This window comes from Temnothorax americanus, unplaced genomic scaffold (assembly GCF_048541705.1).
Source record: "Temnothorax americanus isolate GAGA-0224 unplaced genomic scaffold, ASM4854170v1 Scaffold34, whole genome shotgun sequence".
NCBI classification, from domain to species: domain Eukaryota; kingdom Metazoa; phylum Arthropoda; class Insecta; order Hymenoptera; family Formicidae; genus Temnothorax; species Temnothorax americanus.
Window position 1 is genome coordinate 756543 of NW_027509485.1, and position 20791 is coordinate 777333.

Sequence of the window (20791 nt, forward strand, 5' to 3'; positions counted from 1 at the left end):
TGTTTAAAAATATTAATCACTTAGATTCTTCGTGAAAAGCAGATGAGACAAAGAATTACAATACATGCAGAATACAATTTAATTTGGTCAAAACGAATGGACAGTTGATGCTAACTATGCGGAAGATTACATTTATCAAATTTATTTAAAAAACAGATAAGAATCATTCTCTCTTACGACAGAGAGACTTTATAATCATCAAATTAATAAGTTATTTTGACATTTAGAATAAATATAAAAAAGGTGATTAAATTGTAATTAAAGTAATTAATAACTGGTTAAAAGTAATTAAAAATTTTGTGCTCCGCTGTGTGGGAACCAACGTTCATGTTCATCGATCCGTACCGCGGATCTCGAAGATCGCTAACATCGTTGACCAACGGTGACGGAAATTGAGCTCGTGCCGTGAAACCGAGAGAAATCGCGGGCATTTCTCTCGATTTCCAGAAAATATCGGGCTCGGCTCGTCTCGGCACGTCGATCGATGAGGAGGTCTCGCCTTACAACGAGAAATCGCGATGACCGCGGTGTGGACAAGGTGGGAGCGCGACACAAAGGTGGATCCGGCACAAGCAAGGACATGCGCGAATCCGCGTCTAATCACGAGTTTAACGCTTTTTATCACGGCTCTTCGGGCTTCTTTCGCGCCGGGATCGTTTTCCCACAGTCACCGCGAAACTATCGCGTATACAGTCGGGGCATGAAATCGACGCTGCTCAACTCATTCCTCCTCACCTTTCTCATTCTCTCTCTCACTCTCTTTTTCTTTTCGTCTGTCTCGGTTCAATGTCGACAGTCGACGGTAGCGATCGATCGCGTTACTAGACGCGATTTCGCGCGAAAGCACCGAAACCATCTCGTGTCGAGAAGCGATGCGGTAATGTCGATCGATGGATTTGGCGCCGACTGAGATAGAGTCGATGATCGTTTCTTATACGCCACGAGGTGTACATATACATCCCGATCGATGCAATTGCGCGATAAAGATCGATCGTTCGTTTATTAAATACGTACCGGCCTCCAATCAGACTGGTGTGTACTTAATAATTATCATTGTCGTCCATTCGGTGTGCGATAACCATTCGTTACAATCCACGGCATATACGATTAAAACACAAATTAGTCGTTTCCGTTAAAGGGATAGTTCGATCGTATCGCGATCGTTTTTTTTTTTTAATTGATGAGTTTATTGCAAGTGCTCGAGTCAGTGGCGAATCGACAGGATTTTTTGCCGCCACGCCGCGTGTCCATTAATTAAACGCGCGAGTAACGGGATAATCGTTGTCTGACATTACTGCTTGCGTTAAAAGTCGATCTGTAAAGCATGTACTTCGACACGGCGAACAGGTTTCAATCGTATTACGCGCGATTATTATAGAGTAATGCGTTTTTATCCGCGCTTCCGTGACTAACTGCGACGATTACTCTACCTATATTTGTCATGCGCGAGTGCTTCAATTGATTTTGCGTAATTCATTCTTGTTAATTATGACACATGCTACATATTTTTATGGGATATGCCTAATTCCTTCATTTCCTTGTACGAGCTCTTTGTAATAACATAAAGCTAATCTCTTATTATATTAAATATTTCATTAAATTATATATATATATATATATATATATATATATATATTTAGATTTTCAAGACTATGTTATTTCCTTGTATTCTTAAACTTTCAACTCTTTCGCTTTTATCCCCATAGAAAGAATGGAAATTTGAGCAGGAAACACAGTTGAGAGAGACTACAGTCGGATAGAATTTATCAGATCGACTATCTTACTAGTCTTGCAGGTCCGGCTAATACTAAACGTGATGCAACTGGCGCATCTACATTGCAACGTCTGAAATCTTATGCGATCGCGTGATTCCTCCTTTCATGAGTTTCGAGTCAAATGCCTTCCAGCTCCCCTCGCTCCTTTATTAGCATTAAAATTTATCATTTTCTTTACGCATTTTGTACTTTCCCGCATGTACGAATGTGAATTCTAAAATATTCTATTTGGGAACAAGAAGGATTTTATCCGATAGCTATTCTCTCAAGAATATTTTAAAGGATTTTCATTCTTCTACGTAGTCCTCTTATTCAATCATGAGGGAACATTTTTTTTCTTGTAATTACAAAGCAAATTATATAATATGTACTCGGGAATTTTTTGAGAGAATATATGTAAATGTAGGAAAAGTAATAAAAAAGTAGTAAACTAAGGTCAGGCTCGTATTTGCAAAGCAAAGTGCGAGGCAAAGTGGAAAGGTCGTAGGACAATGAAAAAGCAAAAAAAGATATTATAGGTATATTACACGTATGTATAATTTGATTTATTACCATTTAATCAAAAGAAGTTAACGGAACGTTTCAACCTGTACTGATTGTAAGTCTTCAACTAAAAAATATAAAAGAAAAAGGTCACGAATAATAAATTGAAACTGAACTAGTCCTAACCAGATAAATTAGAATAAAATATAAAATAATATAGGATTAAAAAAAGCAAAGAGAGAGAGAGAGAGAGAGAGAGAGAAAAAAAAAAGAGAGAGACTAAAAACGAGTTACAATAAATCTAACAAGAGGCCACATCGAAGTTAAAAGCAAATAAAAATAAATAAATGTGGAAATTAGAGGGCTAATTACTACGCTGGGTTACAATTCGAGTGACAATAGAGTGTAGTAAATAACAATCTAATTTTCTTATTTATTTGTTATCCTCTTGTTAGATTTATTGTAACTCGTTTTTAGTCTTCGCTTTTTATACTATTATATTTTATTTTATTTTATCCAATTAGGACTACTTTGAAGTTTCAGCGTTTAGTTATGATCATTTATTGTGTTATTCATAACCTAATACCTTTTTATATTATTATTTAATTTTTGGCTAATAAAAACTCTTGGAAACGTTCCGCGTTAACTTCTTTCGATTAGATGGTAATAATGAATCAAATTATGAGATATATATGTGTAATATCCTTTTTTGCTCATTCGTTGTCCTAGGAAGTAAAAAATTTATCTTAAAAATTATTTGTTCATTTTTAAGATTGCCATTCTCTCGGCGTATAAATCAAAGTAAAAATAACCCAATCAAAATCTCCAAGGATTATCCGCATGTTGTTTTTACAAATATCAGTGGTATCGATTGTATATAGGTAAGTATATACTCGAGACTCGTTTCTAATTGTATTGCGTTCGATCGTATGACGCGTTGTCGGACCGCGGTTTGTATAATACATAAAACGCCGGACGCACAAACGCGATGCTATCGCGAGGTTGAAGAAGATTCCGCGTAATCTATCCAATTATCATTTGATCAGAGTCGTATCTCTGCCATGGACGCCGGGCCCCTAGAGGTTGCCACCGGATCCCAGAGGTATCCTCATCCAGAGATAACCAGAGCTGGTCGGCGCCGCTGGTCATGGCCGGCTATCACAAACTTATTGCCGTGGTGTTATTAAACGCAATCCAAATAGTTATTTTTAAAATTTCAGTATTACATCAACACTAATTGCTTCCCATCGCCACTGTATTTCGGCGATTACTGAAAGGAAACATATATACTCTGGTATATATCAGGTATAGAAAAGGCTATTTATAATATTATCGATAATACATGGAACAATACTGTTTACTGTATTATTATTATTATTATGTTACATTGTTTCTATTAAAAAAAAATAATTTTGCGTCATGTACAAATAATTGCAAAGGCTCTCAATGTCTACGAGAATGATTAATTAGCGATAAATTGCCTGCCGATTAAAAATTTATGTATTATTTTCTAGAAAATTAAATTTAACAGGTTTTTTTACTTCCGAGGAGGGTAAAATAACGTGACAGTATACTTAATACTTTTTAGTCTCGCGACGCATATCCAACGCGATTACTCAATTTCATCGAGTAAACCGTTTCTTCCGAGTGCTTCCGTCGCCGATCGCGACGGGATCGCGGGGGATCGATGCTAGCTGGCGGCGTTAGGTTCGCCAATAGAGCTAGCTAAGGTTTTCCATGGTGTACGGCAACGTCCACGGTCCAAGCTGTGTAGGGTGGGGTCATCGAAGGTTGCGCAACTCGCGGCTATTGCGCGGCGGCGTTGCCTTCCACACGATTGCCACTTTAAGTGCGCCATAATGGCAGCGGGGCTCGCTAAGAAGAACGCGATCTTAAGAAACAGCTCACGGGGCTGCCTCACCGGCAAGGCCCTTCGTCGTCTCGGTTTTACACGCTCGCTCTCTTTCTCTCTCCATCTTCTTTTCGCTCGCCGAGAGAGTACAGGCCCGCCGGCTCTGCGCCGCCGATCTCACTCTCTCTCTCTCTCTCTCTCTCTCTCTCTCTCTCTCTCTCTCTCTCTCTCTCTCTCTCTCTCTCTCGCGCACTCCGCCGTCTTCCTCGCTCTCGCTTAGGTCTGGCTCAGAGCCCCGCGGATGCGGATCGCCGTTGGGCCTTTCACTGAGGCCTATGGGCTACGGGTCGCGACCTCACCGTGGTCCACCACTCCCTCTTCGCCTTCCTCCGGCTCCCTCTCGTGTCTTCCTCCTTCCTCTCTTCCACGCTCGCCTCCTCTCTTTCTTTTTCTTCAAACATTTTTACCTTCCTCCCTGCCGCCTCTTCCTCCCCCGACCACCTCCTTCGCCTTTGTGCTTTAGCTTAACTCGGCTCCCTTTGCCTACACTTCGCTCTTTTCCGTCCTTTTCTTTACCGTCGTCCACTACCTCTTCTTCTTCTTCTTCTTCTTCTCCTGCTTCTTCTTTTCCTCGCTCTTCCTACTACTCCCGTCGAGATCCTCGTTTATTCCACGTTATTCTTGTTACGTTTAGACAGCGAAAATCAACGCGTCGTATGTAGCGTGACTTTTTCAGTTCGAACGCGAGAGACGTGGACGTCCTTGATTCCTCGGCACGTCCAGCCAGAGCCCCGAGAAAGCTGCATATGTTAGTGCGTTTGTTCGTTATTAACGGTTACCCGCGTAGCAATGATCAACTTAAATCTCGCGAATAGCACGTGATGATTTTGACGAGGCGAATTTGTGCGAGCGACGCGAACAGCTTTTTACATCGCGCCGCGCTACAGAGAACGCTTACGTCGAACGGATCTTCTGAATCTCTTCTCCGTGTACCGTGACGATCCGCCTGGCCTGATTCCGCATATTCATAGCCTGATGCTCGTGATCATGACCCGCGCGATCGGAAGAACTTAATCATTGCGGTAGAGAACGTGTGCGAACGCGCGCGTCCGAGTGTGAGAGACTGGGTTCGCCTCGGCGATGGAATCGCCTATTCGAGAAATGCTTAATTTCTCACCCGCCCGCGATTAACTTGCGCGTTCCACTTCTATTTATTTGACGGAGTCAAAGTCGAGAATACATTCTAAAGCATCTCGTGTAATTTAATCGCTGGTCAAAAATAATTTCAGCTTAAAAGTTAAAACTGTTTTTGAATGATAAATGTTATACATTCATTTTTAGGACCAGCGAATTAGCATGAAATCATATATGGCAGCGTTCTCCACAACACGCAAAATTTGTCACATCGGCTAATTTAAAGAGATTATCCGTAAATCTTTAATTCTTAGAAAAATATCGTTGCTGATTAATAATTTTCTTAAACATTAAGTGTCTTTAAAATAATTTCTAATATGTAATGAAAAGTTATCTTTTTTTGCAGAAATAATGTATCATAATAAATATTGCTTATACGTTATTAACTTGTTAACAGTAGACAGCACTGTTTGATGCATACAGTACATTGATAAACGTGTACAAAAAGTAGCGCATTTTCGCCGCTCGTTATTGCGATTATCGACGGTTATCACAGAGACCGCAGTACCTTCTGCATTATTATCGAGTGAAAGCCTGGACTCACGCGACCAGCCTGATTACAAGCTGGTCCAATTAGACAGCAAGTTAAACTCGTTCTGATATAATAACATTATTGATTTAATCTCGTAACGAGAGTACGTGACGAAGGAAAAGAGAGGAGAGGTCGGGGAGGACTTTCTCCCGTTCGCGAGATTCTCTGGTAATTTGCAAATTATTACGGATTACACGATGCACCGCACGAACCGCGTTGTCCAAGCGAAAAGTTCAAGCACCGGCCTGTATACCCGCGGGATGTAGTCTAAATAACGGCGTAATGGATAAGAGAGGCATTCCTGCTCGCCCAGCATCAGGTATTTGCGCGCGAGGCTTGCACCTTGCGGTTGTTGCGCGGCTCTACGATAGTCCATACCCATACCCCATTACGACCGCTTTCATTCTCCTCTAAAGTGTTTTAGAGCTTCTCGAAGTGGGTGCTCGATCGTTTTCCTCGAGGCAAACTGCCTCATCGTCGTCTCGCGGATCCTTGAAGCGAGTTGCAACGGCGTCGCTAACTCGGCTCTCTTTCTCTTCTTCTTCTTCTTCTCTCTTTCTCTCTTTCTCTCGAAGATGCACCCCGCATGTCCAGTATCGGCGCACCAAGATCTTATAGTTTCTGATAACGACCTTTTCCGATCCACGTACGTGATTTAATAAATCACGTGAAGAACGAGCAAATAAACGAACGTTGCATATTGCATCTTGTGTACTTAACGGTTGACCCAAAGACAAGTGAAAAACGTACGTATCTTCATTCGTATATGTATAATCGTGATTCGCTCGATTCCCCCGTTTTTGCCGCGGGAAGGATATTATCGTGGTAGCTGCATCGAGCTCGAACCACGACGGAGATATAAACTAAAACGCGATTAACGCCGATGGGGGTTATCATTAAAGCGGAACTCGACTACAACCCATGAACATTTTAATTATATCTATACCTTGTTTTTATTTCGATTAGCCGACGAGCCATTGCGACACGTAATTATTGATAATTGCAGATTTTTCCGAGAATAATGAAGGTATCAGGGGCGATCTCCTCTTAACGATCGCTGATTTCTGTGTGTCAAGAGCTTCCATATTTCATCGATCACGCTCATTGTTATCGCCCATCGTTGTTGCCGTCGATTCCGTGTAATGTCATTAATCAATGTAATATCACTAATCGCCTGCCATTTTTCCGCGATTCCGAAAGCGAGAAAGGAAACCAATAATGACCATCAGCGAACAATTATTCACATACCGATAATACATGAAATTAAGAGCGTTCACGTTCTAATAATTGATCAAAGTTATCTTGTTAAAAGAAATTTGATCACGTGCTTTTAAACATAGAATTACTATATTATCTCGTATATTATATATATATGAATGAGAAACTTATTAAATATATTTATTGCAAAAAAGTATTAAGAAATTAATATTCGTATAATTTTTACGTAGATTAGGTTGTACATAGATAAATAAAAATATTCATTTTCGATTAAATCTAAGAATACTCTAAAGAGATACAGAAAAAAAGTTTTATCGCTACTATTTGTTAACTACAGTAATCGTCATTTGCCTGCGCGTCATATCACGCATCATTCCAAAACACGCCTTTCGGCACGATTACCGTAACGTGTTGTCATAAAAAGATTATGAAACCGTGAGTTTGCCAGGATGGAAGATTGCACGTATAACACACTTGGTGCGTAAAAGCTCACGATCAAAACGTGTTTCCCGTTCCCAGGCGAAAGTGCAGAAACGTGAACGCTAACGTAAAGCGGACGGGAGGACGGCCTTGAGATTTAAACGCGCCTGTTCATTTTGGCGGTAAGTCTTTGTCGCTTCCAACGAAAATGATTGTTAAGGACGGTTTAACCGCCATGGAAGACCGTCGTAAAATAAATGTCAAGTCTAACGCAATTACCGCCCGGGTATTGCTGGGAGTCGTTGTCGTCACGAGTCATAGCGTCGGTCATTAATTCTCTTAATTTGTGACACAACCGAGCGAGAGAATCTGAAAGCAGTATCTTGGGTAAAGAATATCCCCGTCGTTCTTTTCCAGGTTCTTCTTTTCTCGAAGGTATACGTATACATGAACACGAATGAGTTTACCTAACGAGACAGGGAAATATTTTTCGCGTCTTTTTTCGTTGACAATTAACATACAATGGCATATTATCCTTGATATCATAACGGTACGCTTAAGGAGGCTCTTACCTCGATCATAAAACGACAGATCTTTATGAAATTAAATTATGTTGTAAAGTGAACCACAACGAACCGATGCCCAAAACTTTAGCATAGGTTGACGATAAAAATTTTAAAAATATCAGTATTGAAATTCGCATTTTTAACACAGGGCATATGGTAAACACTAAAATTTTTACCGGAAGTGATGTGTTTTCTCGGCAAGTTTGCGAGCCAGGTAAACAAAAAACTAAGGAATTGTAGTTAAAATAATAATCTTTCTAATGATAAGGAAAAAACTTGGCGTTGACGATGAGTTATAAAAGATATTGTAGTTTTAATATGACGTACGACAGGTTAGGCGAATGATCTTCCGAGTGTCAAAATCGCGCCAAGTTTCTAACCTCACTTGCACATGTCTTTTCTCTGCGCTGTATGGTAGCGGCATAATTATTCTGACAACCTTTATTTTCGAGAATTTTCCTTTCATTTTCCCTCTCAGCATTCTCACGTTATATCTTTCTTTTGGCTCCATCTCTTCGTCGCGTCAATCGCTACAACGTTACAGCTACACGGCTACACCTCACACCAGACTGCTGCAGCAGACGACGTTGTAACATGCGCATGTTATTATTCTGCTCTTTAGCGCACTGACGTAGTCAACTGACTTATCGTATAAATTTTAATATTTACACTAATAGAACATATAACTTACTCTTACACTATGTAAAAATCATTATTTATTTTTTTATTTAATTTTCCGATAATTTTATAACCAATTATTAATGATAATTTTTCGGTCGCTACATTGATTAGAGCAGCCGGGTAAGAGCCTCCTTAACTATATGACAGTTAATCACGTCGAGTGGCGAATAATGGGGTGTTAATTCGTGCGGGCCATCTGTCGCGGATTAAACGTATGTTTATCGCCTTTTGCAAAAGTATAGGAATCATCGAGAGAATCATTTTCTTCCCGTAATCATTCGTGATACTATCTCTCTAAGAGTTCATTTTGTTCAATAATTTCGTAAAAGCTATGGTTTATAAGTCGCAGCGACGAGAAAAATACGGATCGCACCCGTTATTCTGCTATCGCGCATAATAATAATCTTTAATTCAAATCGGAGCGTGAGAAAGACGAAGCAGACCTTGCCTTCTAACATCACGTATGTCACATATATGCCATTAAAAATTCTGTCGTCACAGTTATGTGTTATATTTTCCATAATAACTTAATTTATACAATTTCGCATTTTGCAGCGTCAGCGTATAACATATCGCGAACACCGTCTAATTAACTGCTATATTATAATAAATAGGCCGCGTTGCATAGTAATGCAATGTTATTTCACCTTAAGGCGAACTAAGCCGGTCGGCGAGGGGTTAAACATGGTAACGTCAATCTTTAACCTTTCATACTATCGCATCGACCGGGGCCTGCCTGGTAGCCCTGATACGGGATAACTATCCCACTCATCGTCCGGCGAAACAATCTCCTAGCGAGCGACCTACGGCTCTTTCAGCGTGTTCGGGACACGCACGAGAACAAATTAGGATCCGCCGGTTGTTTGACAAATTTCGTCAAGCGCCGCGGGAGAAAATATCTTTTAATAGACCGCGTATCCCTCTTTCTCTCTCCCTCGCGTTTTCTCTTTCTCTCCGTTCCATCACGACGGGCCGTCTCGTTTCATCACCACGAGACCTAGTTGGTCCGCCACGTAGTCATCGAGCAACGTCGGTTGCACTCTCAGGTATTCGTTGCACGAATACATTCCCCGGTCCTGCCGCGGCGCGGCGCGGCGCGGCGCGGCGCATCGTCCACGAATACATTCGCGCGCAACGGGGAAACGTCTGTACTGGAGCGTGGAGAGATACCTATACACTATTCTCGGCTCTCGCGCGGGCGCGAGGGGAGATAGGCGGCAGGACGAGAGAGGCCTACCTCCGCGCCAGAGAGGAAGGTACCGCTATCGCCCTCTGACCTCTCGAAGCGAGCGAACGAGGCCTCCTTCCACCGGCACCGGTAATTTTGTCTTCGATCCCCGGCTTCCTGGTGCTACCCAGATCTAGATCATCGAAAATCCGACTCCAGCTACGCTCGTGACGTCCGTTTTTTTTTTTGTTCCGGCGAGCAATCGCGTCACACGATCGCGATTCTCAACGTACTTTCTTTCGAATTGATCGCGTACTACTTACATTAATTAAATTGCTGTTGCATATGTAATTCGGGTAACGTTTTATCGTTTAATAAATTTCGCATTGTCTAATAACGATTTTTTGGCAAAAAAAATTTCAGACAAAAAATACATATAATACTATATATAATATGATATTTACCAAGATTTTTTATAGAATTTATTTAAAAATCCCTCAAAAAAAGATGCTTTTTTAAAGTTGATATTAAGTAATATTCATGTGTTATGCGTGTAGATTGATTGATAATTATCGGTGATTATGAATTTGAACTGAATGTTATATGTCTTTTAAGATCAAATATTTCCACTAATAAAGTCTTAGCCATTCATTTTGATCCGTTGAGGCAACAGATCAATGAAATATTATAATGCAGTTTTAAAATCATAACTTGAAATTTTAGCTTTTCTCCCGGCTTTTCTCAAATATGACAATAACTATAAGAATAAATAATGAATTTATACATCGAGCGGTTTAAAAATGAATGATGCAGAATATTGTACATCTATTTTTACCGAGATTTTTACTATTGCAAATTGAAATTTTTATATATAATAGCGAAAGAGATTTTTAATTTAACTCGGTTTTTTTTCATGTCTTTTTTATATGTACTGTACACAATACACAGGTCTGATGTAATTTTCACAAATCCATTGCCTCAAGATTTAAAAAATAATTAAACTCACCGGTACGATGCGCAGGCAGCGGAGTTGTAGTACACAATATTAATCTGTATAACACATACAAATTGATCCAAATTCAAACAATGTCCAAACTAATAAAAATCTTTAAAAATAATTATTTTGCGTATTCCATTATTTTGCAAACACATATTTAATAAGAAATTACTGGAGAAATTACATAATTTCGAAAAACTTTTTTGATATGTAAATATAAACTTGTGTAAAATATTAATATCTAACGATATATCAGAGTTCATTTAATTATTAAGTATACGACGAACTAATATACGAGCTAAAACGCAGGGTGAACGCTTTGGGTAAATTATTCATATTCCGCGACAAAAAAAATAGATAAATAAATTAAGTAAATTACTCACACACACGGTGCTCCGCCGTTGCCCGATGCCTCCCAGGCCTCCTCCTCCTCTCTCGTTTCCCCACGGCAGTTTCCTCGTTGCACCAGCACACGCACTCGCGAAAATCGACTTACGATTTACGATCGGGCACTAATGACAATCGCGGAATGCAAAGTCGCGCGATACGTTGCACGGCACTCCCGACATTGTCGCGACGCGTTCGTTGCATTTTATACAAACGTGATGAATACTCGGTTTAAAAAAAAAAGCGATTGAACGACGCTAACCAAGATTTGCTATTTGCTAACAATTTACTTGACAGTCTTGACACTCGTCAGATCCTCTTCCTCCTTCCTCGTTTTTCCGCGACGCTTTCTCACTCGCACACTTGCGCAAATAAGGTTATGATCGCGCTATCGCGCATTTTGACGACCGAAAACGCAACGATCGTTGCGCGACGTATACGCTTTGCTTTGCGCAACACCCCCCCGATGGTTGATCACTTAATTCGTAACGTCGCGACGGATCGACACGAAAGAATCGAACGAAGCTATATACATCTCCACTCGATCTCGCTGTAAATCAGACGCAGCAGCGGGCGAACCTCAGGGGCCGGGGCGCAGGGCGCAGGTGTATAGGAAAGCGCGCGGGAACCGGGAAGGAACTATATATTGCGTGACGACGCGCGCATAAGTAATTTCACGCACCACCATGACGACGCGACGTTACACTTGTCGCCCCCCCCCCCCCAACCTGCATTTTCTTACATTTCCAGCGTTAGTAAACAAGTACATGCTCGCGTTTAAGATCGATTGCTATTCCGTGTTGTGCAAGACGAACGAGCACGCGAGTTGAAATCGAGGATAAAGAACGTCCGCGGAATATGTAGTAATAATCCGAGAATATGGTTACATGGCCGTTATTGCTTTTGCCGACTGCTCGCGCCGATACATTTCGATCAAACGAATCTCGCGAGATACACGTTCCAAGACATTGCCGGCACGTTGACGTCGAATTTGTGTTAACGGCTATCGAAACATGAAGGGAGGAGATTAATTATGTCGGTACTTACTAATACGGCACCCGAACGCGGAATCTCTCTCTCTCTCGTACGAGACCTGCGACGCTCCGCGAATGACCGAGGAGAATGCCGAAACATCGTCGCCAACTTCATTCCGATACCGCGCGGTACGGCGCGATTCATAATGTGTATAACTATAATAGAACGCGAATCGTCTAGAAATATTAATATTCTCTCATTATTCTCAATATCATATTAACATATAATTTATGTAAACTATTAGTATATAAATTAAATTATAATTAAATGCTTTTTGAATCTAAAAATGAGAAACAAATCACGTTTAGACTGTATAGGCAACGTTAAAAAGCGCGAATTCAAAGAGGGTTAATTAAAGAGACGAATTCCGCAACGATAGAATAATTCGTCGCTTACGATAAGCTCGCGCATCGTTCGTCGCGATGTACCTAATCGCGCAGATTGAGAGATCGTCGCGAATTTCTCTCTCGATACCTCTCGCGGTCGCGTCTCGAGGGACAATGATACGGCGCGACGCGCGACGCGCGCGACACCGACACACCAATTGTGACTCCGCGCCCTGCCTCACCTCTCCCCCCTCCCCACCCCCCGCGAATGATAACAGGCTCGCCGCCTACATCGCAACAATACGAGCTCCGACCTCCGACTCGGGAGGGGGGTGGGAACGATGACGCGCTGTTTACTTGACGCACCATCTGGTAACGAACGCGCGCCGAACTCTTTCAATTATTGTACGCATGCTTCGCGCTTCGTTTCGCGAATATATTATATCGTCCAATCTCCGATCAAAAAATATTTCATAAATTGGGACTTATGGAAAATTCTAATTTCTTAGATACTTTTAGAAATAATTAGACTAAGGTTTTCAAAAATATCTGATAAACTGCACAGATTTTCGCGTATTTATTCAGATTTCTACAAAAATATATTAGCACGAAATATTTTATTCTTATATCTTGCCTGAGTTTTTCTGAAAAACGTTTCAATTCGTATAAAAAGTCTGAGAAATTCTGAGCATTTTGAGAAAGTCTGAAAATTTTTATAGAAATTCTAATTAAATAATATAAACAATTTTAAATTCTGATATTTTTCTACCAGGGGCACAACAACAATCCGTTGATAAAATCACGATTAATAAAATTTTTGCCTCGCGAGAATGCGTTGAGTCGAAGTACGCGTGGCTGTCGCGGGTATATAAAGAACGCGATGAGAGATTTAAAAGTATCTTGCGAAGGTGAGATAAGTTTCAACATAAAAGATCTCTCGAAATTAACGTTCAGAAAAAATTGCGATGCTAATAAATTCACGATACACACATGCCGTGTATATTTACATCTTTAATTAATATAAACTAATGAAGCGATCTTTTCGCTTAAAAGCCTAATATTTTCTTAAATGTCTCTTTGAAATCAATATCGTTAATAGCCGCAATATGCACGCATTATTTTTTGAATGTTAAATAAATGCACGCTGAAATTATCCACATTATTATATCATATTATCTCGAAAGTGCAGCAATCGTTCTAAACCCAAGAAGAAAAAACTTGCTCGATTCAATCGCGTTCGTACACGAGAAGCGAGACAAGTACCATTTGATAAAAAGCAATATAGCGTTAGACGAAACGAGAAATCGTTTTCTCGGGGAGAAAATTATTCAAATTGCCGATGAACCCCGAGACTCAAACCGGCAGAGCACTCCGTTCTCCGTGTATTGTAACAAGTACGTAGAGACGAAGAGAAGAGCTACCTATGTACATATAACGAGAAGTCAAATAACTGGCGTAGCACGTCGTGGGATCGACTTCGTGCGCGACGAAGATTTCTCCACGATGTTCATATAATTAAGCGGCGCGACCACTTAGCTGCGGGAGAAAATAGATTCAACGTCGCGATACATTTGGGTCGTAATGCGAGAGAGAAGAAGAGAGATCTACATGAGGTTTTCATCCTGTCGCAAAATGTATTTCGTTGGTTCTCTTGAGCGTAATCCCCTTGAATATGCGCAGATTCCGAGATAACGGTCATCGATGGAACCGGAAATAGGGGGTACCGCGCGTCGCAGCGCGCTATCGTGGAAAGATCGCTGATTACAGTGATTAATCCTTAAGCGGACGCGCGACACTTAATTTGATTACTATTCTTCGAGTACTGTTGCCATTGTTCGAGCTTGCACACTTGTGAGTTTCTCGCGTAAATACACTACAAATTACTACAGCGACGGCGGCGGAGTGCTATATGATATCAGTCCTGAATGCGCGTAATTACCGCGAGCGTTGTTAAATTCTTTGAAAATACGCTGTTTGCACAGCGTCTTATTTGGGATAACACTAGCGTGTATGCTAATTGACATTCGCCGCGGCAGGAAACGGCGTAATTCGTTGCTTGAGAATAAAACCTTAAATAAGGACCACGGAGGACATTGTGCGGGACCAAAACAGGAGTTGGTCTTTAAGATTATACGAGCGACGCGAATGCTAGAAGAACGATAAGTTTCTTCCGGTATAAAGAACCCACGGGTGAATTAACGTCCGCACCCGTTCGATCGTTATTTCCGGTCGTTCGAGTATACCGCGCTGCGATTATCGCCGCGGACCTTCAGGCAGCTCAGATTCCCAGGCGCGCCCTCGTAAAGAAACAACCACGAGCGAATCAACGAGGAAAGCGATCCTGACGGTCGGGTCGCACGATTAAAAGAGGTTTCTTTCGCGGAGAGAAAAAGGCGGCTGCAGGAAGCGAGAGGATCGTCACCGTCGTCGGCCCCGAGGCCACGGGACAAAACGGATGAGCGACGCGTCGGGGGCTCCTCTAAGACGCCAGACATTATGGATCCCGTCCGCGCGGATCTTGGGAAGAAGAAAGGAAAAGGGCAGCGAGATGGGAGACTGGGACCGGCGGTGGAGAGCGGTGATACATACATCCGTTCGTTTTAATCGCTAATCACCAATTATCCGAGAAGCGTCCCGCGCCCAAAACCCCCAGAAGCATTTTAACGAGCCGCCGTGTCGCCCGGGCCCGGAATTTCACTTCGGTCCGAGGCCCGATGGGCTTCCACCGCGCTCCAGACGAACGTCCACGGTTCGGAATATATATTTCGTGCTCCGTGGTCCGTGGCCCATCCTGTTCACTTTGTCGTCCACCTATATCTCGCCTCCGAACCGTGTGCGTTCGTCTGTGCCGTGTGCGCGCGCGCCCGTACCAATTAGCGCATACTTCGGCTCTCGGTGTTTTAGGGGCCCCTCGCCGGGGTGCGCTGCTCCCGCCGAAATCTACGGAATGGGATCCCTTGTTCCAAACGATCCAGAAATCTCGTCGGCGGGATTACTTTCGTTGCCGGTCTGACGATTGATTCCGAAACGAGGGAAATAATTTAATATAGATACGTTTTATTCAGCGAATAAAGAAAGAGAATGAAGTAGAATGACAATATTGTGAATAAATTTTTTTTTATTATATGAGGCACAGTATATATATATTATCGTTTTATATTTATTTAATAAAAAATTTAAAAGCTTTTTAATAGAGATTTTATTTCTCTTTGGCAAAAACTTATTTGCATCCCTCTCATATATATATTGTTTTCTTTATTTTCAAATTAAAAAGATTTGGTCGTTGCCAATTGAAAGAACCGGCAATAAGCGAATCGCGCGTTTCGTAAGCACGAAGAACACGTGGGCGTTCGTGGAGATTATTCTTCCTAATGAGGAATACGGAAAGCATGAATTTGCGAGGGTGTCTTTCTCGCAGGTTTTCGTAACGGTTCTAGCGGCATCTTTCGCGCGCCGCGTCGACTTTAAGTATATACCACCTTGGGAGCTAGGTAATAACTAATTCCAGTGGAATTAGAAACGCCGAAGAGTCGCGCGGATAGTGGACGTACGTGACCGTAAGTTGATAGGTTTTTTCTCCGGTGCGCATTCGATGACAGCATATGCGTGCGCACGCGGAAGAGGCCGAGAGAGGTATTTAAAATCTAATCTTCGCATTAAGAGAACATATTATACGCGACGTCGATCAAATTAATCCTCTTTGATCGTTATCTCATTTCTCCCAGTAAGTTTCAATTTGTTCTGTATATATAAAATTCAGCGAGACGCTCGGCGAGACGTTCAGCGAATGACACTCTGCGCATTGGCGACGAGGCAATGCGAATAAACTCGAGTTAATTGCTGATTACCACGTTGACGCAATTAAACCGCCATTCTACTGTTACTTTTTATCTGTCAACCATATCCACGATACTTTCGAACCTCCAAATTTTTGGCAAAAAATTCTCTCCGTTTTACACAATTATTGTCCGGACCTTCAACACTTTCGCTACAAAATTAATTCAGCCACCTCGATGGAAATATCAACGACTCGATCGAATCCATCTTAATCACAGATACCTACGACTTGATTCTCCGCGCGAGAAACGCCTCGAGTCAACGTCATGTCCTGTTTCGGCGGTCACGACGAGCAGATCTATCTAATCGAGATACTGATCGATAAATTGACGTTGACGCCTGTTAAAATCAAAGACGTCGCGGGGCACCCTATCGTGATCAAGATCAAACTCTTAGATTTCCCCGTGTTCGAGTTCACGCGAGACGACGACTCGGACGCATCGAGGCGCGATCAAGATGTGCGCTTTGTGGTCGGCAAATGCTGTCTGTTCGTCAAGCGACCGCGGGATCTGGTCCAAGGACTACGCTCGTCGAGCTTGAAGATCGGCGTGTTTCGCGCGGACGACACCTATCCCACGGCGGAGACCGAATTAACTCTGCCGGGTTGCCTGTGCGACCAGATCGCCATGATCGGTAACGATCCCGATAATCAACCGAGACCGTTCGTGATGAAGGGCGGTGTCCACCTCGTAGATCCGGGCGAAAATCCATCCGGTACGTTGTACATGGAACTTACCGTCGCATGCCTCGGACGCATCTTCAGGACGCGGCACGAACTGCTACCTAAATCTCTCGTTTCCGGCGAGCAGGACAAGGAACGGGAGATCTGCGTGAAGCGATTCGTATTGCCCGAGTTTCTCGATGAGAAAATTCCCAAGGACGCGGTATTGCCGGAGATCGCTCCGAAACCGAAAGTTAAAAAAGCGAAAGTACCGAAAGGTAAGAAAGATAAGAAAGGGAAGAAAGGTAAAAAGAAGAAAGGCGGGAAGTGATCCTTGTAAATATATCTTCCAAGAGCTCTGAAGTGCGATTCCCCATACATTCGTCGAGTAATCACTTTCGATTCGTCGTTATGGCAACTATATCTGACAACTGGAAATGTCAATTGACCGATTTGATGCGCGCGCGGGGAGATCGTTCGATTTCGGACCCGAAATAACGCTTGCAAAATTAATGGCGCGATTGATAAAGACGCATCGTTAACGATCCGGAGTCACCTTCCAAATTTGTTGTGTGGCCGACAACGTGCGCGTGTATTCATTCCCGCGTTCGATTCGTCCGAAATGGCCTTCAAGAAAAATACGTCATTATTAGAAAAGGAACAATTGTACATGTTTGAAATTCTCATTGACGGTCTACATCTATATCCCGAGAAAATTATTAATAATCAAGAGTGCGATTTGATGGTACGTATAAACTTCGTCGATCTCAAACCCGTCGACGTCGTAGCCGAAGAATCAACCAAGGTTAACGACAGAGGAACTAGGAATAAAGAAAATCGATTTTCCGAAGAGTACGTCAGTTTCGAAGGCAAGACGTGTCTGCTCGTCCGGACACCGAGCGATTTAATACGATCCGTAAAATCGACTCCTCTTAGCATCGAAGTGTATCGGATTCTTCGCGGAGAGGACCACAACCCGCGAGACGACGCCGGACACGTTCTTCTCTGCGCGGCAACGGCATTTATGCCAGGGTGTTTCGGCGATCGCATAGCCGCGGCCAGAGGCAAGATAGACGGGCTATCAAAGTCGTACACACTGACGAAGATTTACACCTTGACCGATGAACATGGGAACCCGTGCGGGTCCATATCGATGTGCCTGAGGCTGTCGTGTTTCGGAAGCTCCATTATAAATCATCTTACGCTTCACGAAAAGTCATTCGTACTTCGAGGATTTCCTCTCGGTTGGGAGGTTCCTTGCACGAAACTGTCCGACGAAGATGTAAACGACGAGAGGCACGAGACAAAATGTGACAACAACACATCATTATTGTGCAAAATTCTGGATCCTACGTATTCGAAATTACACGACCAGAACGATGGTACAGAGGCAAAGTCCGTGATGTTGACGAGACCGGAATCTCCACCTCGCGTATCGATCGACCAGCCGGGATTCGAGAAATTAACGAGCGCCGAGAAACTGAACGATCACAGGTATCGCGGTTTAATTTACGAGACCTATCACGACGAGCCGACTTGTTCGTGTCTACCGACAGACCGATCGACGCATCCAATGATGTGTCGTTCCGGATGCGTCCGTTCTTGCTGCATGGCTCTGAGAAATCCCGACGCTCTTAAAAAGTATCCATCGCTCGCCACGCTCGCTCCCGACTGTTTAAAACCGGATGTGGAACGAAACGTGACTTATCACGACTCTGCGAGGACGAGAGGTGGCGATGACACGGATGATAGTTACCTAAACAACGAGGCGTTATGGGACGAGGAGTACACGTGCCACGGGGATGATATTAATTTTAAAAATCGCATGATGGGTGGAAGTGACTACGACGCATCAGCCTACGCGTTTTCCGAAGCGGCAACAGTCATCTATGAGAAGAACAAGGAAACGGGTGCTGGTACGCCATGCAGACCGCGACCAAGAACGGCGGACGGAATTAAAGCGCCAGACTGCATTTGTCCGGGGAAAGTTTCGTCGCCTTGGCGAACGGATACATCTAGGTGTACGAAAAAACCGTGCGTAGGCGCAGATTGCATGATTCGCGCCTTCAAGGAGGCCCAAGAATTCGTGGATTCAATCGGCAAAGTGCCAGGCCTGGTGGGTCTCGGCCTGATGGATCCATCCGAGAGTCCTTACTTCGGCCGTGACGTACAGAGGGATTATGCCATTCAAGAAGCACCGAGTGAGAGAAAGCGAGGATATCCCGTCTCGGCACCGCCAGCGTTGCCGATTCAATGTCCCGCACCTTGCAACACGCAGATCGGTAGAGTCATCGCCGGCATCGTCTCCACACCTTACGTCGCACCCACTGCCGTAACGACAGGTATTCCAGGACGCCCCGGTGTCGTACGCGAGGCGATACCAACGTTACCGGAAGCACTCCCGCTACTCCCGGTCGCCGTCAAGCCGAAGAAGAAGGAGGACAAGAAGGAAGAAAAGTTGGAAAAGCAGAAAGAGCTCGACGTTACGACCTCCGCGCCGCCGGACGTCGACATTGGTCCCTGCGGCGAGCCGAAATGCAAATCTCGCCGGAAGAAACCCAAAGACGACCGGACGGTGCCGCACGACGTCGTCGAGGAGTCGCAGAAAAAACCGACACAGTCAACCCCGCCAAGTACAATCTCCGCGAAAGCGGTCGGCAAATTCACCGGAAAGGGAAGGTATCCGAGGGGTAAGGCAGGCCCGGGTGGTGACAGGGGTCCCATCAAGGTCAGCAAGCGAGTGATGCGATACGTTTATTCCATCGGCGACGTCTATCCCGGGACTAATTACGGCCACAAGAACTGCATCGATCCGCGATTCAGGGTGCCGGCGAACATGGGCTGGCTGTGGAACACGAGCGCGACGGTGGGCAAGTTGAAGCCGCGAATCGGCTGGAAGCCGGGCGCGATCAGCCGTTACCTGAACGAGCTGTTGAAGGAGGCGAAAGGCGCCTCCACGCTGGAGCGTTATCGGGCGAGGTCGACACCCTCGCGCACCAGCCTGCGACGCGGCAAGACGTACAAGAGCATGAGCTACGTGTCGCAGGTGAAGAAGGAGGGCGAGGAGGACGCGGAACCGCCGCCTACCCTGCACATTCACCGTAAGGACGGCACGTACTACGTGACGATGTACCCGATCAGGCAGGAGACGGACGCGGACGTGTCGCGGCTCGAGGAGCCGATGAAGCCGCTGCAGTTCAAGATAGCGCGCAACAAGGACGACGCTTCCGTGGCGTCGAGCTCCACGGCGTCGGACATGGAGATCGAATTCTCGCCCCCGGCGGCGGTCAACAGGTACCGCAGGAAGCCCGACGTCATTCACGTGGACACCCAGGTCAGGCAGCAGGAGATCCTCGACGCGTTCAAGCCGCCGGCGCGGGCGGCCGACGCGCCGAGGAAGGAGAGAAAAGCCAAAAGAGAAAAGAAGGGAAAGAAGTAACGAAAACCACGTCCTCCCCACTCCGTGCCCTTCGCTCATTTATCTTATCCTGTCTTATCCCCATCTCCGCACGATCGGGGAAAGGGAAGCAGCGAAGCCAGCTTTATCGGAGGTTTGTATATCTCGCCGAAAATATATATATAATAGTGCCGCGCGCGCACGTTTTGCGCGACCGGTTTGCGTTACACCGATCCTTTTGCACGACGCGCGTTAAATTCGA

General features: G+C 44.0%; 2 protein-coding genes across 2 annotated transcripts; both read left to right on the forward strand.

Annotated features, from left to right (window-relative positions):
• The first annotated feature begins 16486 nt into the window (after positions 1-16486).
• LOC143901550 (uncharacterized) lies at positions 16487-17548 on the forward strand. The gene has a single exon (XM_077413976.1). The coding sequence runs from the start codon at positions 16738-16740 to the stop codon at positions 17461-17463; it is 726 nt and encodes a 241-aa protein (XP_077270102.1). The 5' UTR covers positions 16487-16737; the 3' UTR covers positions 17464-17548.
• A 206-nt stretch (positions 17549-17754) lies between these two features.
• LOC143901517 (uncharacterized) lies at positions 17755-20628 on the forward strand. The gene has a single exon (XM_077413886.1). It carries the CDS (start codon positions 17755-17757, stop codon positions 20569-20571), a length of 2817 nt encoding a protein of 938 aa, XP_077270012.1. The 3' UTR covers positions 20572-20628.
• Positions 20629-20791: the final 163 nt, after the last annotated feature.

Bases quoted from the DNA above. Each gene is read 5' to 3' on its own strand.
- LOC143901550 (XM_077413976.1), top strand. From the start codon at position 16,738: ATGTCCTGTTTCGGCGGTCACGACGAGCAGATCTATCTAATCGAGATA.
- LOC143901517 (XM_077413886.1), top strand. From the start codon at position 17,755: ATGGCCTTCAAGAAAAATACGTCATTATTAGAAAAGGAACAATTGTAC.